At 38.1% G+C, this 26,866-nt stretch overlaps 1 protein-coding gene across 4 annotated transcripts in view; it reads right to left on the minus strand.

Annotated features, from left to right (window-relative positions):
• LOC126469267 (ATP-binding cassette sub-family C member 10) overlaps positions 1 to 26,866 on the minus strand; it is a 392,679-nt gene that overhangs the window by 8,062 nt on the left and 357,751 nt on the right. For 3 of the 4 annotated variants that reach the window (XM_050096621.1, XM_050096619.1, XM_050096620.1), the window contains one exon: positions 9,193 to 9,332. In XM_050096621.1, coding sequence (XP_049952578.1) covers positions 9,193 to 9,332 — 140 coding nt within the window. The remainder of the gene's footprint in view (positions 1 to 9,192; positions 9,333 to 26,866) is intronic. The other variant, XM_050096622.1, reaches the window with a different exon arrangement.

Here is a 26,866-nt window from a genome sequence, read left to right on the forward strand (position 1 = left end):
CAGTGACAATGCTTGTCTTAATAATAAGCATAAACGTGGTGACACATGCTTTATAAATGCTTGCAGAATGAATGCTACAGTCCACACATGCCTCTTACCCAGTCAACATCAAAGCCGGGTTAAATACAGCCAACTGTACCAGAAAAATTTCAATGATGCTAGCATTGCACCTTGTGTACAAGCACAAGTCCTCACCCAATATTACATATTTGAACAAAAGATAAGATGTTCAAGTACATGTCCACAGCCAATGGACCCTTCGAATTAAAACAGGGGGCATCACAGCACCTTTATTAACTATTCACTTTTAAAATAAAGTACAATTAAACATATCACATTTGGTGTTCCATTACAAATTTTGTGTTATTAAAACAGATAGTTGTCTTCCAAAAGTCTACATACGTAAGTAGTTTAAGTACATTAAACATTTAAAAACATCCTGCTTAGCCAATGTCTCATGGCACAGAACCATGACATCTCATCAAGCATTGAAATAGCCTTGTCCTGGATTCAAAGTTCAAATCTGTTACTGTGAGCCCTGTTGTTGTAGATCACAGAGATTGAATTCTGAAGTACACATGCTCAAGCATTTTACATAATTCCAAACAATTGTGAGTTACTGGTCATACATGATGCATGAACATCCTTTTTTTATATACTGCCCCTATGATTAAGCCATAAGCCTGATACAAACATCATGACGTGACATAATTTACTAACTAGGCATGCTAATCCACTTAGAGGTGCACTTAAGTGCTCTCCTACACAACATTGTTTCAGATTCAAACATCATGATCTAACATATCTGCTGGTGTGACATGCATATCTAATTATGGATTACACTCAAATGATATGATATCCAGTATAAAGCACTCTTGTATGAAACACTGTGTTATATATCATGCAGTGGGCAGTCTTTTCTATTTATTCACTGTGGCATCATCATACACTATTTTGAGCATCTAATGCAGTAACTGAAAACTAAAAAGACTATTATGTGTGGGCTGCATGCACAACCCACAGACTCTCAACTAAAGATAAAATTAAATTAAAAATCCGAAATAAAGTTTAAAAAGTCAAGAAATAAAATTTTAAACTTCAGGCCTTTGTGTCCGGCCTCCATGTACGAACATTTTTGCATGTCATCTGCACATACTATTTAAAACCATTTTATCCTAGATATCATGCCATACCCCCCTTACACTCTGTTAATACCCTTTCACTACCATCCAGCATTTATCGGGAAATGGCAGTGGCATTCCAGAGTGCATGGCAAAGCCACTGGTGACATTAAGTGGACTTCCGATGACATGTCCATTTGTAACTAAATACACGGGTAGACGCAGAGGGCTTACATTACACTAATCAAGTCAACGTAATTGTATTAAGCAGTTCAAGAAAACACAAAAAACATAAGTCACTCCAAGCACCAAGTCAATTTGGTGAGCGTGACTGTATGACGACGAGCAGTAATTTGTCAATTGTTGTATCCACTTACAGAAACACTATTCTTATTGTGGCAAATAGTTTTTTTGTCTAACCCAAAGACCCCCATAAGAAGTGCAACCATAACAAAAGTGTGAAGTAATCAGGTTAATGTGTTAGTATTCAGCCATTGTATGCTTTTATGTATCTTCTTGTACCCAAATTACTGTTTATAGAAACTAATCCTCTAAAAAAAGTGGAAGTTATGGATTTGGGTACAAGAGGGAACATAAAGGCATATAAAAGTTTAATACTATCAGATTAACCTGAATACTTCACACTTTTGTTATAGTTGCACTCCTCTTAGGCATCTTGGGGGTTAAACAAAAGACTATTTGCCACATTAAGATTAGTAATTCTATAAGTGGATGTGTCAACTGACCAACCACAGCTTGACATCATACAGTGATGCTCCCCTAATTGGCTTGGTGCTTGGAGTGTTCTGTTTTTTGTGATTTCTTGAACTGCTTATTGCAATTTATGTTGACAAGAATAGCGTAATGTAAGCACTCTGCGTCTACCCGTGTATTTAGTTACACATGGATATATCATTGGAAGTCCACTTAATGTCACCAGTGTCTTTAATATGCACTCTGGGATGCCACTGCCATTTCCCGATAAATGCTAGATGGTAATGCAAGGGTATTAACGGGGTCTAAGGTGTGTATGGCATACCTAGGATAAAACGTTTTTAAACAGTGTGTCCAGATGAAGTGCAAAAATGCTCGTACATGGAGGCCGGACACAAAGGCCTGATTTTTAAAATTTTATTTCTTGACTTTTTAAACTTTATTTCTTAATTTTAATTTAATTTTATTTTGTTTTTAGTTGAGGGTTTGAAGGTTTTTGCATGCAGTCTACACATAACAGCCTTTTCAGTTTTCAATTACAGCATTAGGTGTCCAAAATAGTGTATGATGGTCTCACAGAGAATAAATAGGAAATACTGTCCACTGTATGATACATAACACAGTGTTTCATACAAGAGAGCTTTATCATTTGAGTGTAATCTGGAATTAGATATGCACGTCAAGCCAGTATATATGTTATATCATGATGTTTGAATTTGAAACAGAGTTTCGTGGACAAGCACTTACGTGTGTCTGTAATTGAATTAGCAGGTCTAGTTATTAAGTTATGTCACATCATGATGTTTGTATTGGACTGGTGGCATAATCATAGGGGCAGTATACAAAATGGTTTTTCATGCAGCAAGCACCATGAGTAACGCAAAATTGTTTCGAATTATGTAAAATGTTTGAGTATCTGTATCTCAGTATTTGTCCTCTATGTTTTATGACAACAGGACTCACATGAAGGGATACACACTTTGAGTGAAGGACAAGGTTACACATGATTAGATGTCATAATGATTTTATGCTGTGAGACACTGTTTTAGCAGTATTAAGTAATTGTTTTTACAAAACTTATTGACCAAACAAATCATATGTATTGGTTTCAAATGTTTTATTATGTAAAATATTTATGTATGTAGACTTTTAGAAGACAACCATCAGTATTTATAAAGAAAAATTTGTAATGGAGCATGAAATGTGATATATTTCATTCAGGGTGTACACATGGACAAGAAAAAAGGCTCCCAGATTTTTCCTGGATTTCTCAGTTAAAGTGCATTTTTCCCACAACAAAATACACTTTTTTCTTGGTGAAAATACACTTTTTCTGTGTTAAGAGACAATATACTTTTCCTTGGAGCTGTATAACTTACAAATCCTTTGAATGCCAAAGGTATTATATACCAGCATAGAACTTCCCAGCACTTTAAGAAGTGATCCAACAAAAAACAATGGATTCTGATGTGGAGCAACATGTACACTGCATATTTTTGTATCACGAAAGTTTAAGTACAAATTACACCAATTACAACACAATAACCTTCAAAGCACTGAAATCGATATTACGGTGCACTTTTGTCAGCCAATCATAGCTCTTGTTATGTGATTTGCCAGTCAATGACAGCAGATATTCAGAGCATAGGACTTGTGCTGCAGTCAGACGATTTTAACACCGCTGTTAAAAAGCACAAACACACAAATAGGAAAAGTTAATAGTTAAAATTAATATACATTCAGTTTAGCTACATGCCAAGCTAAGCTTTCACCTATAATACTGGTCGTGAAATTGTTTTACGGTTTTTGCAATTTGTTTTGTGGCACATTTTCTTTGCAACTAAAATTTTATTTTGATGTTATTCTCTCATTTACGTTTTCTTGCTGCATTAAATTCTGAAGTAGCAGGCCAAAGTAAAATTCTTTGTTAGAGTATCAGTTCCTACCAGTCAAAATTAGAATTTTTTTTAACTGGAGACTAAAACAAGAAAGTATCCCAGAATTCTAAAACATTTCCGTGTTTTTCTTGGATGTTTCCTGGATGAAAAAATTCCCCGGTTTTTCCAGACTGCCCGGTTGTCGTGGGGTGCATACACCCTGTGCACTGTACTTTACATTAAATGTGACTGGTTAATAAAGGTGATGTGGTATCCCATTTTAATTTGATGCATCACTAGCTGTGGATGCGCACTTGAATACGAAATGATTATTTATGTTCAAATATGTAAAGGGAACATGTGACACTAGTATTTGTATTTATGTAATATGTGTACATTTGTTTTTGTCACTCATTGTATTGATGTCAGGTTTAATAAAGACCCTTAGAAGCATCCACAGTTAAAACATGACATGCCAATTGGCTGCAGATGTGCGCTTGTACATGATGCTAGTGTCATCGAAAGTTTCCTAGTGCTGTTAGCTCTGTTGACCTACAGCTTGATTTTGACTTGGTAAGAGGCATGTGTGGATTGATTCATTCATTTTCCAAAGATTTATAAACCATCTGTTGCCACTTTGATGTTTATTATTAAAATCAGGCACTGTCAGTGCAGGTAAGTTTATAATCAAACAACAACATTATGAAAAGGATAGCTGGTACTCAATATAGCAGAGACGCTGAATCACAGATAGGCACTACAGAAAGACTGTCGGAAAGTGACCTCTTGGCCAACAAGGCCATTAGTGAAAACACACACACACACACACACACACACACACACACACACACACACACACACACACATGACCACAGTCTCTGGCAGCCAAAGCCAGAAATGGTCTGGCTCCAGCTGCCAGAGACTGTGGTCGTGTGTATGTAAGCTGCATTTGTGTGTGTGTGTGTGTGTGTGTGTGTGTGTGTGTGTGTGTGTGTGTGTGTGTGTGTGTGTGTGTGCGCGCGCTCGCGTGTGTGTGTGCACGCACGCGCATGTGCATACATGTTGTCTATTTTTGGCAAAGGCCTTATTGGCCAAAAGTTCACTACCTGACAGGCTTTTTGTTGTGTCCATCTGCAACTCAACATATCATGTATTTGGTGAGTAGCAACTATCCTTTTCAAATATTGTTGAATTCCATGCTGGATTTTCCACTGTTTGTACTTAAATAATTAATTTCCATTGCATCTGAACTTATTTTTGTAATATCACTTTTGTATTCACTGTTCACTGACAACTGTGTTCTGTTTTTTGTAACCTCAGTAGGTCAGGTTTGAAAATGAACCTGTAAGGTTTGAAATTAGTCACCCAATATAAGTACTGCAACTGCTGACAGAATAGTTAATAAACATTTTATGAAACTTAATAAAGTTGCTGGTCCCCTTTCAACAAAATGCTAAAACTAAAGAATTTTTAAATTTCCTGGCATAAGTGCTTTTGTTTACATTATGTATTTACAACTTACAAGGAAGTCAGTGCAAATTGTCACTGAAATTCAACTGAGTTGTGGTTTTTATGAATATGTTTGAGGTGCTGATTATAAAAATGTATAAACTAAATGCACTGCCAATAACACTGTGAGCTACAAAGATGTGATGTTCTGCTCACAGTGAATCATGCATACCATGGTAACGTGAGTTTAGTAACTGCAGTAACCATAAACAGTGTTCCTCTAGCTAATGTAGTTATTTGCAGCGTATTTTATGGTCAACACACACCGTACCATACCAAAGATCACCTGACGATGTATCCAATGCAACATCTAGGGGAACCAGACAGACTTTATGCATAAGAGCAAGGAAGTACAATAGTGACCCCTCTATATGTTGCATCCACCTCAGATTTTAATCTGTCAATTAGTGGTGTTACCGATTTCATAGAGCATCATACTGATTTCATAGCGCACCATGTTACTCTCACTGTCAACATAATCATGTGATAATGAATTCTGCAATTACAGTGAGCATGACTATTAGCCACTACAAACACAAAAGAAGGTCTACAGAAATTACAGTAAAGGAGAGAAATGCTCTGCATTTTTAACCAATGTGACATATGAAACAGTGGCAACCAAAGGTAATATAGATCACGAAAACACGATAGACAATATTGAAGAACATGAAGACACAGAAGAAGACTAGTCTAATTGTGAAAAGGATATGGATGATCCAGAATCTGACAGTGACAAAAGGCTGTTATGAAGTAATGGAAGACAGTTGTCTGCCTATCTGTCAAGTCCACCAAAGAGGAAACAGTGGGGTGACATACCTTTTGGAAAGGCAAAGGAGATAACTTCATTCAGGATTCTGGGAAAACTAAATGATTATGCTTTAATGAAGTAAAGAAATGACATCATAAGGTGCAAGACATGCATCATCTATTATATCTACTTCACATGGTACAGAAAGGGGAGGAAGGCCAGTGTTCAAAATTACAATTATGTAGCTGGAAAATTCAGGTTGGTGGCAACTGTCCTATGTGCTAATATTCATGACAGGGATATTTGTGCTCGGGGTTTGGATAAGGCCTAAGAAATAGAACTGACTCAATTCACTGGATCTATCTATGTATGGGCTACAAGTTTTAAACAGAGACACCACCTTGGCTCATGGGCAACAACAAAATGTGTACCAAGTATACAGATGATGACATGAATGAAAGATGTGATGAGTTTCACAAGGAGGTAATGTCCCTAATGAAACCATGGAACATATACAGATTTACTACTCCGATCACGGTGGTACACTCATTGTGAGCTCTGCACTTCAGGGGAGAGAAGTTGGTAAGAAGTTTGGTTTCGGAGTGATTGTGCAACAGTTCTTTCCTACACCATCCAACCTGTTATGTCAGCAAGTGGATATATGTTTCCAAAGATGCTGGTAATTTATCAGGTGCCTAGAGATCAGTCTGGACTGCCTGATTCAAGTTGCCTCAAAATACAGCCTAATCAAAAACCAAATCCTGATACAATTCCTTCAAGACATCTACTTCCCATGTGCAATGAAGAAGTCTCTTCTTCTGATTGATTCGCTTGGGACATGTTGTGACAGGACTCATATCAATGCTACCCAACTGTAAAACAAGGTGTATACAGTGGAGATCATCCCTCCTGGGTGCACACCTTACATTCAGCCACTTGATGCACTATTCTTCTGAGATTTCAATGTGGTGATGAAGCAGACTGAAGATCACAGTATCCTGAATGACTACAAGTTCACACCATTGTTGAGAGATTCAATTTCACTGCTGATGTGTACTTTATACAGTCAGTTCTGCTCTCCACCTTCACAGACTTTGTTCGATACTCCTGGACAGTAACTGGAATGATTTCTTCAGACCAAATGTAGTTCTGATGATCAAATGCAGTGTGACTTGGAAGATGGCTTCATGCAGGCATTTATGATGTGCTCCTACTGTGATAAGTGCAACACTGTTTCTGACACTTTATACTCTGTGCTCATGTTCATCCTTGTAATCTTTTGCCAAGAGCTACAAACAACGCATTTTTTGGAGTCGGTGACTGAATGTGGGCATGACTGTCAAGTGCAGTGTAACTGTTGATGGCAAATATTGTGCACATATTTGTAATGTACATGTAAAACTCTTATATGCAAACCAAAACTTGGTTGCAATTGAAATCACAACTTGCGCTAACTCCAAAGATATATGAAACTTATTCAGTTTATGTAACTCTTGTTAACTGCCTTTATCAGTTTTCTTCAGTCAACCACACAGTACGCCACATAGACTGACAGTCTACGATGTTCGTCTCTGGCTTTCATCACATTAGTAAATTCAACAGTGTGACTTGATATAATGGTGCCTGCACATGTAACTACTGTTTTTGGTGACCATTTTATGGCACAGTTATTCAATGTCATGCATGTTTGTTTTATTTCTGTCAGACACTTTCTGAATAGGTTCTCAGTTTTATGCTGTGACATCTGCGTTATGTAACCAAGATTAATATATCTGAATGATGATTTTGTTTGTGGAAGTCAGATAATACCCACCATGTAAGTAAATTTCAAAAGTAATTTAATTTTTAATTTATTTTCGAACCTACATTGTATTGCTGTAATATTACACATTTTCTGGTCCACTGTATTTTCATGCATTCTGTATACACTGATCAGTCAGAACATTATGATCACCTACCTAATAGCTGGTATGTCAACTTCTGGAATGGATAACAGAGGTGATGTGTCCTGACATGGAAGCAAATAGGCCTCGGTAGGTCACTGGAGGGAGTAGGCACTGCATCTACACACATAAGTCACCCAATTCTCATAAATTCCAAGGAGGAGGGCAATGGCCTCTGACACCACGTTCAATCACATCCCAGATGTGTTCGATTGTGTTCAGATTTGGTGAGTTGGAGGAGCAGCATATCAATTGGAACTCACCATTGTGTTCCTCAGATCACTCCATCACAATCCTGCCCTTGTGACAAGGTGCATTATCTTGTTGAAAAAAGCCACTGTCTTTGGGAAACATGATCATCATGAAGGGATGAATGTGGTCTGCAACCAGTTTACAATACTCCTTGGCCATCATGATGCCTTGCACGAGCTCTACTTGACACACAGCTGTATTGCCACATCTGATGGCCATCATGATGCCTTGCACGAGCTCTACTTGACACACAGCTGTATTGCCACATCTGATTTCAAGCTGGCCACGATTTAGTGCAATGAAGCATGTCAAGACAATCCTATATGATAAATTGTTAACTGTACGACCACAGTGAATGGATAATGTTTTGTAATTTAGTATTGTTCCATACCTCATACTGAGAAGATGTAAGTTACATAAGCTGTCACTCTGTTTTATGCAGATGCTGTAACTGATAACACACAACATTATCATAAATTCAGATGTGATGAATAAGCAGTTATTTTTACCAAGGAAATTACTTATTTGAAGAACCTAATAATTATGTGATTGGGATTTGAGAAGATGTTTAGCTGATCTGTCAAAGAAGATTTTAATAATTACCTTTACGAAAATACCTAAATGAAAATATAATCCAGTTTGTAGCAAAGGATAATAGGACACCACAGCATAACACAATTACTAAACATATACAGATATATTTTCTGCCTTCTGTGTGGCAACAAACAAATTATACTGTGTCTACTCTGAATAGATAAAAATTTTATGGCTTTTAAGGCTGGCAAAGTCTTAACGGGTTCTACGAGCTATAAGGATGTATAGTCAATTGCTTGTCTATATCTGAGGCTACAATTAGGAACAAAACAATGCATAAGGTTACTAAATAATTTACCAACTAACCAATGGTCATTTGAAGAGGACTCTATGTTATTTCATCGCAAAGCTTTTAAGTAAATCAACAGTAGTCAATATTTTCATCTAAATTCTAAAACAAAGTATCAGCACAAATTTGAGATTGCATTACATACCTGTCAAAGTCAGCAACAGCATGAGGACGGTGCGCAATACAAATAACAGTGCTCTGTTGGAAGGCATTTCGAAGAGCACACTGTATGGCACGGTCTGTCTCTGCATCAACGTGGGCTGTTGCTTCATCCACACACACTACCTATTAAACAAACAGATGTAAATGCTCTCAACAATAAACTATGTTTAGTTTTAAAAAAAAATTCTTAATATGCTTGTGTTTCTGATGTGACTAGAAACCAGAGTTGTTCAGCTATTTATAAATAAAACAGTTTACTGTGACAGTCACTGGTTTATTGTCTCACTATGTGTTCTGACAGGTCCCACCATCATCTTCAAGTGAGGAACAGTGATTTTACATTCCTGGTGTTAGCGAAGAGCACACCTTTTCACAGCAGCAGACAAGATTTAAGGAATGTTACCTTTTTTGTGGTGAAACAACTGTTTTTTTGCAGTATGTGTAAGGTAACTGTGATTCAATTGCACTGCTCTAACACTAGGAATTTAAGATGAGACATCCATCAACATTTAGGCTCAAATTTTGAAAGGCCCCGTTTTTTTATCTAAATTTCTTCCGCTAGAGACCGAATTCCATTTAGTTTACTGTTTTCCATAAAGAGATATCTTCTGTTCTGCTGGAAACTGTCTCCCTTCACGCATATATGGGTTCAAATAGATGTTGTCCCAGCAGTAGACACAAGATCTCTTGGTTTGAATCCCATGGTTTCTCTCTCTCTCTCTCTCTCTCTGAGAGGCCAGTGAAGACAGAAAACAGTCACACACCATATTTAAATTGACAGCATCCTAATCTAAAGATCAATTCCAAATCAATTCATATGTACACAGTATCAAATATACTTACAATGGAAGACATTAAAAAATACCTTATTGGAATTAATGGATTTCTAACATGAAAACTCTGGTAGTTGGAAGTACAGCAGTAAATAATAAACACAGTAATAAATAAATAATCAAGAATGTTTGTAAGCTATGAGATAAATTAAAAGAAGGTTTTTTTTTTTTTTTTTTTTTTTTTAAAAAAAAGTCTGTGGATCATACGATGTTTTGACAAAGAATACTTTTGTTTTAAAATTAAATGACACATAGTATAATGACAATATATAATCCAATCACCAAATGACATTCCCCCTTTAGGCAAGGAACAGACAATGTCAAACAATGACTTCAAGATGTTGGCACAGCAACAACAACATAATGGGTTACACTACTAATGTGGTCTTGACCCCCTTGGACATTAAGGCATTGCACTAGACAAGTATAGCTAACTAGTTATCCAGGAAACACTTTGCTCCTTTGGGCATCTATCACTGTCAGTTTGCTTTCAGAAGTAGCTACTTGTTGTAGGTCTAATGACACTGGAGAGTGTTCAGTTACCTTGAAATTCCCTACCATTTTTATCAAGCAGTGAGTTCAACAGGAAAGACTGATACTTTTAGTGCCCTCAGTTGATCTGATTATGGAAGATGCATCCTCCCTGATAAAATCAGCCTTTCGGAAATTTTATATGTGGGGCTCTTATGAGTAGAGTAGGATAAAAATCTGAGTAGAAAAAAGACCTGACTTCAATGCCAAGGCATTCATCGAGTGGCAATTAGGCAAACAATGCAGTTCATAGTGATGCATGACCTACAAGAGCAAATGTCTTCAGTTTTGTAGTTATTGAAATGGGCACAGATTGACATATGGTACCCCTCTCTCTCTCTATCTCTCTCTCTCACACACACACACACACACACACACACACACACACACAATGTATTAGTGGAGCTATATCAAGAGATAATTAAAAGGCAGAACATACTCCACCCCCTCCCTCAACCCTTCCTAGTTTGCCAATTACTGTTGTCACTGATTCAATGTGTTGTAGAATTCTACATTCTTGACTTCCTCCCTGTTGTACTAATGTTCATAACTTCTTTGTACATCAAGATATCATAAAAATTCAGGGCATTACAGAACTTACAATGACTCTTTACTTTCACCAAAGAATTTATGAGGAATTATCTGGCTTTACAGTAATAGTTCCATTATGGCATCACTTCACTATCTTTAGTTTTTGTGAAGCTTTCCCATTCTTTGTGTACTTTAAATGATGACAGTTTCTCAAATAAATCATCTTCTCTGTTTAAAAAAATAACAATATTCCATACACATCTAACCAGTTTCCTTTCCTTTTCTCTGTATTAGAGTGTTCTTAGGTAACCTTCAGCCCAGACTCTCTGAATTAATAGTGTTAATCTCTCTTACAGTTCATTCAAATCATGAAGAGCTATGGAAGAATTTGGGTTATTCTCTGTGGTCTCATAAAATGCTATAAAATTTAATTCTGAGCTGTTAGAAGTATACACCTTCATGCAGACACAATGTATTACTCGGCAAAGCAAATCAGTTACCTGGCAAGGATGGCAGCATCGACATGTTTACACTCGAGAAAGGGGCAGGGGAGGCAGTGATACTGTGCACTCTGGTCTCCTTAGAAGTGGAACACGGCTAAATGCTATGTGTCTGTAGGACAATGCACTGCATAGCTCAACAAATAAATGTAGATAGGCACTTTTGTTTGAGAATACTCTTACGGTGATTCTGCTTGCATTTACTCACAGAATTATATATATATAACTGCATGATAAAACGTAACAATATAATGAAAAGGATAGTTGCTATTCACCATATAGCACAGACACTGAGTCGCAGAGAGGCACAACAAAAAGACCACCAGAAAGTCAAAAGTAGACAACACACACACACACACACACACACACACACACACACACAGAGTCATGCAACTCACACGCATTTACATGACCACAATCTCTGGTTCCAGCTGCCACAATCTGTGGTCATGTGTGTGTGGGGGTTACATTTATGTGTGCGTGTGTGTGTGTGTGTGTGTGTGTGTGTGTGTGTGTGTGTGTGTGTGTGTTTTGTCTATTTTTTACAAAGGCCTTGCTGGCTGAAAGCTAACTTTCTGACAGTCTATTTGTTGTGCCTTTCTGCAACTTAGCACCTTCACTATATGGTGAGTAGCAACTATCCTTTTCATTATTTTGTTAAATTCCATCCTGGATTTTCCACTGTTTGATAAATAAATCCATGTTTCAAGTAAATAAACAGCTGGCCACTTTAAGTCTTACATACCTCATGTTTTCATAAAAATTTGAAGTAGTTTGCTCTTTTTGAACTATGTTGTCTTGTTCAAACATGGTAACTCATTTATTGAGGTCCAATTTTAAAACAGATTTTGTAGAGAGAACCATTTTTTTCACAAGCAGAGGATACGAGTTAGGATAGGGGTCAGTGAATGGTAAGTATCTTAGGCTGGCAGCTATCTCACATTGATAGGCCATACACTCGTGTATATATTCCCAGATTTTATGTTTCTGAACCGTATTCTGCCAATAAATTGTTTTCTTACCACTAATTATTGTTTAAGTGCTTAAAAACACTGCTCATGCCTTTTTTTCAATGTAATTTCCGACATTGGGAATACTGACCAGGATACTACTACCCTTTTCATCAACGCACTTGAAGCCAGCAGAGCTACTGGGTTTGTCTTTATTTTCTCCATCAGCACAAATACTGGAATTTTTAATAGTGATGGTTGCATTTGACTCAACCTTTTCCTGTGATACCTCATGATAGACAGTATCTTCTTCGACACCTCCACTTTCATTTGTAGTTTTCATTCGCTTATGAGGTGCAAAAAACTTACGTATATCGGTCATTTTGCCACTGTATACACTGCGCTTTTACATTCACAATGCACAAACGTCTATGGAATCCAAAATCATGCACCACTGTCCACTTACAACTCACAATGAATTTACACAACCCTTAACGCGATGCGATGCCGAACCAAGCTGAGCGATGACTAAAGAACAGAAGCTGAAATCGTATCACAGTGGTGGGAGGGAGGGCGGGGTTTCGGTTCAACAATGAAACAGCACGGTGTCCATTAGACCGCATGCCAGTGACTTTGAGTTTCGCGCGATCGCTTGGAGCGGTTTCTTGTGATGGATGTGGAAATATTTATGCGAAATGTTCCTATTAGAACATAGCAAGACTCATCTAGAACGTACCAGAAATGAAGGTAGCTCATGCCACACCCTGCTAGATCAAGTTTGTTGACAGTAGTTCCAATGACGAGTATTGCCTACTTCTACAGACAAGTAGCGATATTAGTGGCCACACAGTACCCTCGAACACTTCTACAGCAAACGAAAAGGAACATAATACAATACGCTAATTTAAATTAGCGTCTGACAATTGTTAACCATTATTTGAAATTTGAAAGAATAAAACTTTGCCGAGTGTGTTTTGTTGTGCAACTGTATTGTGTTGCCAGTTGAGGTTTATGAAGAGGTTTGTACCTAGTGAGATGGGAACAGGGAGGGTGACATTTTAGTACCTGTAAGTCAACATTTTCGAGATAGAACTATCACCATGGGTACCATTCTTTATGGGACCACGTACACATGTAGTAGTTTGTTGATCGGCAGATTTGCTTTATTTTATTATAGCTTATTAGTAATGCCCAGAGTTTGTTAACATGTAAATGGTCTTTCGTCATCAGATATGCAATGTTTACAGTTACTAAAATCTCGAATATTCCGGCTATAGATATCTATCTTTAATTTTGTATTTTTTGTCATATAGATACTGTATCATAGATTATTTTTCAAGGAAGATATCATTTTTTTACGTTTGTGTTTAACGTCCCTTTATGACACAACTGATTCTTTTAATACGTAAAGAACGAACAATGGGCGTGCCTTCAGAAAAAATTCTTAAATGTTGCTCAAGAATACATTTGTAAAAGTTAACAATAAACTGCTGGTTCATCTGATTATTCCCATTGTTGCCTCACTTGCTGCTGTTAATTTCTCCCATGTGTGGGTGTAGAAATAAAAATAAAGATACTTCGTAGGCAATAGCTGTAAGACGGATATATAACAATTTTGCACATCTTCAACGAACGAGATTTCTTAAAGAAAAACACACAATTTTTAAATTTATCATCATTTTTTAATTTTAGTTCGATTCTCCTTTAAAGTTTTTTATTGCTCTAGTTCATTCTGTAATTCTGTTTACATATGTTTCATATCATTTTTACATCATTTTATCAATATTTTCCGGTTATTTTAGTGGTAATTTTACAGGTATTTTAAATCATACATAACTGAGCCCTAAAGTTACAGGTATTTTTTATATTCGTAAACTGAATGAATTCTCACTAGGGGCAACTGGAACCCACAGGTCCCCCGCTGCAGGTGCCCCTGCTTCTGACTGGTCTGATGCAGCCCACTACAAATTTCTCTCCTGTGCAAACCTCTCCATCTCAGAGTAGCACTTGCAATCTACATCCTCAATTATTTGTAAGATGAATTCTAATCTCTGTCTTATTCTACAGTTTTTGCCCTCTACAGCTCCCTCTAGTACCACAGAAGTCATTCCCTGACATATTAATAGATGTTCTATCATCCTGTCCCTTCTGCTTGTCAGTGTTTTCCACATATCCCTTTCCTCTCTGATTCTGTGCAGAACCTCCTTGTTCCTTACCTTATCAGTCCACCTAATTTTCAATAAGCGGTTGTAGCACGACATCTCAAATGCACAGATTCTGTTCTGTTCCAGTTTTCCCACAGTCCACATTTCACTACCATACAATGCTGTGCTCCAGACTTACATTCGCAGAAATTTCTTCCTCATATTAAGGCCTTTGTTTGATACTAGTAGACTTATATTGGCCAGGAATGCCCTTTTTGGCAAGGCTAGTCTGCTTTTGATCTACTCCTTGCTCCTTCCATCATTGGTTATGTTGCTGCCTAGGTAACAGAATTCCTTAACTTCCATCTACTTCATAACCCTTAATCCAGATGTAAAGTTTCTCACTGTTCTCATTTCTGCTACTTCTCATTACTTTTGTCTTTCTTCAATTTACACTCAGTCCATTTTCTGTACTCATTAGGTTGTTCATTTCATTCGGCATATCATGTAATTCTTCTCCACTTTCACTCATGATAGCAATGTCATCACCGAATCGTATCTAGATTGAGTCTTTGCATATCCCTTTTAAGATCTTCTAACTTCCCTACCACATTCAAACTTCTGACATTCCACACCACAACTTGTAGATGGTTGTCCTTTTGTTGATATTCAATATCTTTCTCATGGTCACCTCCCCATTGGCAGTCCCCTCCTGGAGATCTGAATGGGAGAATATTCCGGAATCTTTTGCCAATGGAGAGACCATCATGACACTTTTTCAGTTACAGGCCACATGTCCTGTGGATACATGTTATGTGACTTTAATACAGTGGTTACCATTGCCTTCTGCATCCTCTTGCCATTGATCACTGCTGATTCTTCTGCATTTAGGGGCAGTTTCCTACCCAAAGGACAAGAGAGTGCCTTAACCTCTGTCCACTCCTCTGCCCTCTTTGACAAGGCCATTGTCATAATGTGGATGACTTCTTATACTGGAAGTCTTCGGCTGCCAATGCTGATTATTAATCAAAACTTAAGCAGTGGTGGGTTTTGAACCTGGGATCAATGACATTTGGGTTACTAACTCCCTCCCCCCCCCCCCCCCCCTTTTTCTCTTCATTTTGTTCGGTATTGTTCATTGTGTTTGGTCTGGGCGGACGTCACATGACATCCGATAAGTTGAGTGTTGATTCCTTTACTCAGTTTTTTTATTAAAGTGGGCCACCGCCTCTCTGACTGAACACGCTGAGCTACCATGCCGGCATCCCTAGGAAATGGGTCTGACCCTCAGCCTATTAGTTGTGAATTCACAATTATGGTATTGCACTATATTCAGGCTGCAATCATTTCACTAGACCACCAGCAAATTCATGTTGTTTATATATTTTGAACAAAATCCCATGAGGATGAATGGTTTTAGGGTAAGATATCACTTTAAACCATATCATCAGTCATTCTGTTCTCTCATCCCCATCTTAGACACCACAGCCTCCGCTAATCAGTGTTTGATTGTTAGCTTTGAAATATCATTCCATATGACAACCTGTGAAATTCTACCATTGTTGACTTTTCACTGTATTGTGCATAATGTAGTGTGACAGAAACTTGAAGCATGCTCCAGCCTTTGCTGTCTGAGTGACATATGGATGTACATATTTCTTTTAAAATATCTTTAAAGAGTTTTTATAAATTATGATTTTATGAGAGAATTACAAAATTTTTATTGTTTACATATCATGATCACATGCAGGGAGTGGAGCACCATGGTCATGCATACTTTGCTTTGAGTGGACAATTACCATGCCACTCAGAATGACAGTGTTAGCTGATGGCCAGCTACTGGTAGAAAATACCGCTGTTTTGTACAGGGCTCTTAAGCCAATTATTTTTTATTGTAAAACAAAAAAATTAAAACTTGAAAAATGTTCTGTCCATATTTTGTGCTCATGAGAAATGACTGACTGTTAGAAGGACCATGTATACAATCAAGTCAAACTTCAGTTAATTGCGCTGTTTGATTATTGTGAATTCTGCAAAAACTGGAAACAAATATTTTGTTGGTGGAGAGCTACGATTAAACTATGCTGTCTGAAAGTTTATCTGGTAGACCATGACCCCATATTAAGGAGGATTAAATGAAAAGAAATATTTCATATAATTACGAAAAGTGAAGCAGGCAACCAGAATATTTTCTAATACTCTATCATTATTTGAACATATTGGAGTTATACAAGTATTAATAGTGTCTAAATATTAAAATTTAGTTAAATCAAATACTGGAAAGCCTTACAAATAACAGTAACACAGTAACAGAAGTTTAATGAAAGTATATTTCATTGCAAGTTAACACTATTGCAATGAATGAGTAACAAATACTATACAAATACTATGATCTCTGGGTGATAATATAGCATTGAGAACAAACTGTTCCTCAGCCTGTTATTCTACATTATAAAAAAGGCAAAAAAACACTCTGGATACTAACTATAAATTTTTCCCAAAAAGAATTTGCATCTAAAGTGAAATCAGACTGAACTACAAAATCTCAATAAATGTCTATACTGAATAATTATGACATTTGTTGTGTGCCACCCCACAGTCACTTAAATTAATGCTTACTACATCATTTGTGGTGCCATGACAGGGCACAGGAAAGTATCCAGAGTAGAACAATTGAAAAGAATAAATATTAAAAGGAAAAATCACACCTGAGAAGAAGGCAAGAGTTCCTAGAAGAAGAAGAAGAAGCCATACTGAAGAAGAGGATGATTTGATTAACTTGTACTGGCAGAGATTGCTGATGAGTGCACAGGGTGTGTTGGAACAAGTCTACAGCCATCAGCAGCATGTTCCACAGAGGACAGGACAACTTCACTGATGGTTTCAAGCCATGAGGACACAAGTTTCACGACACAAAGTAGAAAGCACAGCCAGATCAGCATGCATACAGCAGCTGCAGCTGCACAAGCAATGAGGTACTAAATTGAATTTGTGACTAGTGAGTTGTGTAAAGTAACGTGTGTGTACAACTTGAGGAGTGATAAACAAAGGATTGAGAAAGTGTTACATAATCTGAGAGTAGCAGAAGGAATTACTAAGTCAGTACCGAAGGATTACTATGTTTGCGGTGTGCCAGCCCCCAGTCATTTAAATTATGGCATATCTCCTCATTTGTGGCGACTGTGAAACAACATGGGAAAATATCCACAGTGGTCACAGATAGTGATCATGTGAGTGTGAGTGCTTGCTTGTGTGAATGTGTGTGCATTTCTTTTTTTTCTCTTTTGTTTACAAAAGTTTATATGTAACAGTTTTTTTCATCAAGCCTGTCTGGAACTTAACTTGTCAATAGTTTCTTGTAATTATCACTGTTTACTTGACATGGAAAGAGTTAAAATTAATTTTCTTTAAATAGAAACATTTCAACCAGAAATATGAAGCCAGATGACATACTAATGATTAAAGAAATGTTGCAGTAGGCCATGAGAGAATGTAAGACTGCCGGCCGAAGTGGCCGTGCGGTTAAAGGCGCTGCAGTCTGGAACCGCAAGACCGCTACGGTCGCAGGTTCGAATCCTGCCTCGGGCATGGAAGTTTGTGATGTCCTTAGGTTAGTTAGGTTTAACTAGTTCTAAGTTCTAGGGGACTAATGACCTCAGCAGTTGAGTCCCATAGTGCTCAGAGCCATTTGAATGTAAGACTAATATTAGGGAAGCAATATGAGAACTAAAAACTGATCTAAAGGAAAATATTAGAAAGAACATGATATTGCAGAATATTATAAAGTCTTGACAGGCAAGTGTAATGGATCATATTATTTTTTCTCTTTGTTCTTTTCTTTTTGGTAAAGCAATAAGTTATTTTATGGCAAAGATAATGTTTTCAAAGAGTAGAGGTATGCTCTTCAATTGATTATATCTGTATCTTCACCTATTTGTCTTCCTAAGTGGTAGTGGGTGGATGTATTATGAGTTTAGCCATACCAGTATTGTTCAAAAATGTGTGTTCCAATCATACATGAAAAATGGCATTATAAAAGTTATTAGGGAATCCAAGTTTATATACAGATATTTACATAAATAACCCCAGCTGTTCATCATTTTGCCCACACTGAGAATCCTGCATCAAGAGGATAAAAACAAACAAGAGGAATTTGCGTGAGCAGAGGAGGGGCAGTCCTGTGACAACATTGTCATAACCAGCTCTACACACAATGGCAATAACGAGAAAAGCACATAAATTTAAATGATGAATGTTGATCTTAAATGTATTGAACATTGAAGGTCTGTTGATATTAGTGACAGTTAATGTTCACCCAGGATATGTGTACCTTCCAATTCTGTTCAATTATTCTTTTCAATTAAGTTTTTTTAATTATAAAAGCAGTGATTATTAATCAGTTTCCATTCCATTGTATTTTAGGTGCAACCCCCATAAAGGCCACTATTCAATGGTGATCATTTAAAGGATAGTGCCAAGTGAAATATGAACAAACCTTTCAATTGTTGAGATAAATTTTTTTGTCTTAAATGATCGATTTTATCATTACAAGAAACTAATGACACTTTTGCTGTATTTGTTACATGTCCGTGAGACTGGGACCAATAAAAACTTGAAGGAGAAAATTAAAATTAAATTCTGCCTACAAACGAGACGCACTGGGAATACTGATAACAGCGATAAATGTAGGAAGCTACTATGCTGTATGCTAACACGGCCACACTTGGCACCATCTCTCTTGCAGTAGATAATCTCTTGTCCTTCCAGTTAATATCCTTTATGGAAAGTGCATTTCTAAAGAAAAGTCAAAAATTTGTGTAAAGTCAACATTAAAGTGCAAGGTAATTCATCAAGTTCTATACAAGTGTATCAAAGAATAATCAGGTTCATTAGTGAATACACAGATAAATCTACTTTAATTAAAATGTACCAATACAGACAAAATATTGTTTCTGAAAATTTTTTTTCTCGATTTTGTTAAAACTGTTCACAATGGAGCCAAAGGAAATGGCCATTTTTGAAAAGTCATTACGAAATGCAAAATGCCAAGATGTCGGAAATCTGAGCTTGGTAAGAGTTGAAAGTAAAGCGCCAACTTGTGAACTGACCGATGGCTACCAAAACAATGAGGTTGGTGTCGCACTACCAAAAAATGATGACACTGGTAATATAACTAATCATAAAGTCACTTTTATGACACGTGACGAAATGATTACTCAGTTCTCACCAGGAAATATTTTTTCAAATAGTGAAACTGAAGCACGAGACAGTGAAAATTCCTTTGATTATTTGCTCATAACATCGTGAACACAAGAACAGGAAACATTTCATAAAAGCAATATAAATACTAGCGAGACACACAATTTGACACAACTCATGCAACTAATAACACAACAGTTTACACAGCAGTTCACAAGACATCAGGAAAATATAGGACGACAGTTTAAACAGCAAAATCAGGCATTTAACAATTTCAAGAATAGTATTAGTCAACAGTGAGGTGAGGTGAGGTGAGAAAAACTACACACAACGGAATTATCTGACAAACTATCCGGGAAATTGACAGAGCTCGGTAAACAACTAAAGCAAGAAATAATTATCGATATTTCCTGCAATATAAATAAGTTAACAGAAAAAGTAAAGTCTGTAGACTATAAACAAGAACAACTTGCAGGTGAACTGCAAAATCTTAGTGAAGCATATTGTCAAAATTCCGGAGACGTAATCCCAAGTGGCTGTATCAGTAAAAAATGTGACGAATGCAATCAGTGAGCTGCAAGACGTGTGCAAAAACCTACCTACAAAAATATGCAAGTTGAGTCTAAAAGTAGACCAGTTAAGTTTAGAGTCAAAATTTGCCAAAAAACAGAGAGATAAGCTATGTGCAGATGTAAAGGAAATAACTGAAAAGGCTGAAGACAGGATGTGGGGTTAGGGCAGCACCATTGCTGAAAAGGTAGTGTCAGAGTGCAAAATTTATGTTGACACTATAGAAGAAGATCTAAAAGTGAAAGAAAGTCAACTTCTAGCTGAAACAGATTCAGAACAGAGGAAAGGTTATGAGGCAGTGTTGCTAAAACTACTGGGATTCCAAAACAACATTTGACACAAAAAACCATGCTTTCAGAGAAGTTAGATACCTTCACTGGTTACCCACAATACAGAGCTAGCCCATCAAAGGAAAATAGCGAAGGCTGTACAATGCAACAACACTTGCTGGCAGTTGCACCTGTTGAACAAGTGCAGTTGCCATGCGCTACGCCACAAGCGAACATAAACGCACCTGTCACTGACAGTGCTGTATGTTTCTCAACTTACTTGCAGATGAGGGATCACTTAGGCATCAATAATTTCTGATTTTTACCTCTGAAGGGAAAAGAACACACCCCATGGTCTCTTATCAGAGTATTTTGAAATGTTGTACGTTTGGACGGGAGCCCAGAAAATCAGATTTGTTGTTGTATACATACATGGTGACGTTCTGCTATGGGCTACAGACATGGCAGAACATTGCCACTACTATGAATAGTTGGAGAGCCTTTCTGGATAAATATTGGCCAGGCGGTGTGGCCGAGCGGTTCTAGGTGCTTCAGTCGGGAACCGCTACGGTCGCAGGTTCGAATCCTGCCTCGGGCATCGATGTGTGTGATGTCCTTAGGTTAGTTAGGTTTAAGTAGTTCTAAGTTCTAGGGGACTGATAACCTCAGATGTTAAGTTCCAAAGTGCTCAGAGCCATTTGAACAATTTTTTTGGATAAATATTGGTCTGAGACCGTACAAGAGAGGCTCAGACGTGAAGTATTCAACTCAGCTCCATTCAGTAGCAAGTATGGAAGCTTAAAGGGCTACTTTGAAAAATATTTCAATAAAACCAGATACTGGACGAACCTGGTATCTCAAGTAGACATGCTGGAAATTTTAAAGAGCCTCTTCCTGCCCACATTAGGGAAAAACTCATTACCATCACAGAACACAACACTGAATACTTTGTATCTGTACTGGACTCAATAGATTTAATATATGAAGAGAGATCAGTACAACCGAAGTCCGTTAATACGCCGATAGCAACACAGAGATTTACGTACCAACAAATAAACAACGGATTCGTAATACAACACGGATGGCAACCTTACCCCACACAGACCTATGGTAATGGTAACAGTAATCACAACAGCAATGGAGAAAGCCGTAAATACAAAAGTGGAAAATACAATGGTTGAGTAGCGTATGGTCAGTCCATACAATATGTATAGAGACAAGCTACCAGCAATAATTAGTCGAGCACTTGGCAAACACAAAACAGTAACAGACAACCAAATAACCTATAAACAGTGGAATTCGGCCAGCAAAGTAGCACACATATGCCAAATAACACACACAGGCAAAGAGAATTTCAGTCGAGAGCCTCTCAAGACACTAATTGGTGTAACCAAACACCAGTGGTCAGCATAGTGGAAGTTACGCCTAACCTAGAGATCGATGCCACCACAACACCAGAAAACTTGAACCGGTCACGGTAGGCCCCCATTCTGTGACCTTGGAGGGGAGTGGGGGCATGAGCTTGATCGAGATTTGCTTTATCGGATACAATCATGGTAATGATGTGAGAGATGATCTGTATCAAGATAATGAGGCTACGCAGGAAAACTTGACAGAGGGCAAGGTACAAGCTACTATTAAAGCGAAAATATTTGACCTTGAAGTACCCATTGTGCATGACAGGTGCTACCACTATTTTGATGTCACAGGGATTCTTTCAAGAACTGAAGAAACATGAGCATATACCCACACTGCCAGTGCAAAATTGCAAGGTACGAACTGCCACTGGCCAGAAATCGAAAGGAATCAAAATACAAACTTTAATTCCCATATAATTAGGACAGTTTTCTGTATGATGCAATTTTTTGATAATAGAGAAATACCCTCAGACTTCAAGAAGAATATAATAATTCCAATCCCAAAGAAAGCAGGTGTTGACAGATGTGAAAATTACTGAACTATCAGTTTAATAAGTCACAGCTGCAAAATACTAACACGAATTCTTTACAGACGAATGGAAAAACTAGTAGAAGCCAACCTCGGGGAAGATCAGTTTGGATTCCATAGAAACACTGGAACACGTGAGGCAATACTGACCTTACGACTTATCTTAGAAGAAAGATTAAGGAAAGGCAAACCTACGTTTCTAGCATTTGTAGACTTAGAGAAAGCTTTTGACAATGTTGACTGGAATACTCTCTTTCAAATTCTAAAGGTGGCAGGGGTAAAATACAGGGAGCGAAAGGCTATTTACAATTTGTACAGAAACCAGATGGCAGTTATAAGAGTCGAGGGACATGAAAGGGAAGCAGTGGTTGGGAAGGGAGTAAGACAGGGTTGTAGCCTCTCCCCGATGTTGTTCAATCTGTATATTGAGCAAGCAGTAAAGGAAACAAAAGAAAAATTCGGGGTAGGTATTAAAATTCATGGAGAAGAAATAAAAACTTTGAGGTTCGCCGATGACATTGTAATTCTGTCAGAGACAGCAAAGGACTTGGAAGAGCAGTTGAATGGAATGGACAGTGTCTTGAAAGGAGGATATAAGATGAACATCAACAAAAGCAAAACAAGGATAATGGAATGTAGTCTAATTAGGTCAGGTGATGCTGAGGGAATTAGATTAGGAAATGAGGCACTTAAAGTAGTAAAGAAGTTTTGCTATTTGGGGAGCAAAATAACTGATGATGGTCGAAGTAGAGAGATTATAAAATGTAGACTGGCAATGGCAAGGAAAGCGTTACTGAAGAAGAGAAATTTGTTAACATCCAGTATTGATTTAAGTGTCAGGAAGTCATTTCTGAAAGTATTCGTATAGAGTGTAGCCATGAATGGAAGTGAAACATGGACGATAAATAGTTTGGACAAGAAGAGAATAGAAGCTTTCGAAATGTGGTGCTACAGAAGAATGCTGAAGATTAGATGGGTAGATCACATAACTAATGAGGAAGTATTGAATAGGATTGGGGAGAAGAGAAGTTTGTGGCACCACTTGACCAGAAGAAGGGATCGGTTGGTAGGACATGTTCTGAGGCATCAAGGGATCACCAATTTAGTATTGGAGGGCAGCGTGGAGGGTAAAAATCGTAGAGGGAGACCAAGAGATGAATACACTAAGCAGATTCAGAAGGATGTAGGTTGCAGTAGGTACTGGGAGATGAAAAAGCTTGCACAGGATAGAGTAGCATGGAGAGCTGCATCAAACCAGTCTCAGGACTGAAGACCACAACAACAACAACAGAGAAATTAATAGTTAATTGTTTAATAGGTATGGACACATTTAGGGCATACCAAGTACAAATTGACATAGGAAAGGGCCAATGTCACTTCACTGTAAATAACCAATTATTTGTAATAGACCTAATCAGGGGAAGTACTAATACATGTAAAACTGAAGTTACTCACAACTTTGAAATTCAAATGGTAAATCTCATAGTTATGTTTGTCAACACATACAATAACAAACAGTCGGCAGCAGAAGAAGTAAACATCGACACAATGACCACAAAGGTAGGTGAATCAAAGTGCTTGTCTCAAGAACAGCAAGCAGAACTTATGGAACTGACTGTTCTGGTGTATCGGCAGACGTCAGCGTGAAGATGAAGAACACAAGAGCAGAGAAGGCTGTGAGACGTCAGTCAATACTTCGCTGACTAGGACCACATCATGATAGGAGCGGCCCCTAGCTGAAGAGAATATAAGCGCCGCTCCTGCCAGCCTCGGCCAGATGCTAGGCGAAAGACACTAGCAGAGAGGACTAGAAGAGCGGTGATATTAAGGATAGCAGTGACTTTTGAGCGAGTGTGAATAACTTACATGGAAATTGTAATTAGTGAAGGACTTTGATTATTTGCTTGTCATCATCTGCTTGTGACAACTCATTGTAACCAAAGTTAAGTACTGTCACTCTACTTTATTGTAATAAGAACCATTAATGCGATTTGCTTGAATTGTTGTATAGCTATCTGAGAAAGCAGGATCCTTGAGGCACCCTGTAAGAGACAGGTGGGCAAGACCCCACAATCATATTTGCTTATATACATGTATTCAAAAAAAGACCAGGTATTATTAAGGAGTTTGTGTACAAAATGGAAGTATATCCTAATGAAACTTTTGTACTACCTCATATCCTATACCATGGACAAAGAGAGAAGCAGTCAGAAAAGAGATTAACAGGATGCTTGAATGGGGCATAATACAACCAACATTTTCCTCTTATTGTACTCCTATTTTGCCCCTGAGTAAGCCGGATGGCCACATGAGCTTGGTCCTTGACGCACATAACATTAATAAGATTATTTTACCAGTCCGAAAACGTCCAGACAACTTAGAGGAACGACTTATGAAATTCCATAATGCTAAATTTCTTATTATAACTGACCTCTGTTATTCATATTGGCAAATAAAAATACATGAAAGGCGGAAGTATACCGCCTTCATATGTGGGGGCAGGAGCTGCGAATTTTAAGTATTACCATTTGGGTTGAATGTAAGTGTAGGTGTATTTATCTCTGCCCTGGACAGAGTGCTAGGGCCTGAACTTTTGAGTAACGTAACAGTACACATGGATGACTTTTCAGTCACTACACCCACTTGGGTAGAACACTTTAGACTAATTGAACAAGTATTGAGCCACTTTTGCAAATATGCAGTAACAGCAAATCTTAAGAAATCTAATTTCAGACAAGAAAAGTAAAATTTTTAGGAAACAATCTCTTTGGAAGGCATATTGCCAGATCCTAAGAAACTTGATGCCACTAGGAACTGCCCTGTTCCTCAAAACAAGAAACAGATAAGGCATACTTAGGCATAGTCTCATTTTTCAGGAAATTCATCCCTAACCAATTTACGAACAGTGATGCTTTACTCAATCTTCTCCAGAAAAACAGACCTTGGTCATGGAACAAGCAATGTCAAACCTATTTCGAGAACATCAAGCAAGCCTTATTAAAAGCTAATATTTTATCTCAACCACAATGAAGACGGATATTTGTTTGTGCACCGACATGTATTCTCAAGGTCTGGGTGCATGCCTTTTTCAAATGGTAGGAGAAGAGGGATATCTCTTCCCTACAGTAATTAGCTTTGCCAGTCACACCTTATCCAAAGCTGAACATTCATATTCCGTTACGGAGTTGGAAGGTTTGGCTACATTTGGTCCTTTAAAAAGTCTGAATATTTCATTTTGGGTAAACAGATATTAGTATACCCTGACCATGAGTCCCCATCATTTTTATTAACTTGTAAATTGCTACCAACGAGTAGCCAGGTGGTGTATGTATCTTCAGGAATTTGACTTTGAAACAGTATACATAAAAGGAAATCAAAACATAATAGCTGATGCTCTTTCTCGATTGCCACAAGGTGTAGAGGAATGCAACGACCTTTTAGAGCAGGAAGGTGAAATAAGAGCTATGTTGATGGAAGACAAAGCACTCTCACCATACTATGTCCACATGTACACTCCTGGAAATTGAAATAAGAACACCGTGAATTCATTGTCCCAGGAAGGGGAAACTTTATTGACACATTCCTGGGGTCAGATACATCACATGCTCACACTGACAGAACCACAGGCACATAGACACAGGCAACAGAGCATGCACAATGTCGGCACTAGTACAGTGTATATCCACCTTTCGCAGCAATGCAGGCTGCTATTCTCCCATGGAGACGATCGTAGAGATGCTGGATGTAGTCCTGTGGAACGGCTTGCCATGCCATTTCCACCTGGCGCCTCAGTTGGACCAGCGTTCGTGCTGGATGTGCAGACCGCGTGAGACGACGCTTCATCCAGTCCCAAACATGCTCAATGGGGGACAGATCCGGAGATCTTGCTGGCCAGGATAGTTGACTTACACCTTCTAGAGCACGTTGGGTGGCACGGGATACATGCGGACGTGCATTGTCCTGTTGGAACAGCAAGTTCCCTTGCCGGTCTAGGAATGGTAGAATGATGGGTTTGATGACGGTTTGGATGTACCGTGCACTATTCAGTGTCCCCTCGACGATCACCAGTGGTGTACGGCCAGTGTAGGAGATCGCTCCCCACACCATGATGCCGGGTGTTGGCCCTGTGTGCCTCGGTTGTATGCAGTCCTGATTGTGGTGCTCACCTGCACGGCGCCAAACA

Source organism: Schistocerca serialis, chromosome 1 (genome assembly GCF_023864345.2).
Source record: "Schistocerca serialis cubense isolate TAMUIC-IGC-003099 chromosome 1, iqSchSeri2.2, whole genome shotgun sequence".
NCBI lineage: Eukaryota > Metazoa > Arthropoda > Insecta > Orthoptera > Acrididae > Schistocerca > Schistocerca serialis.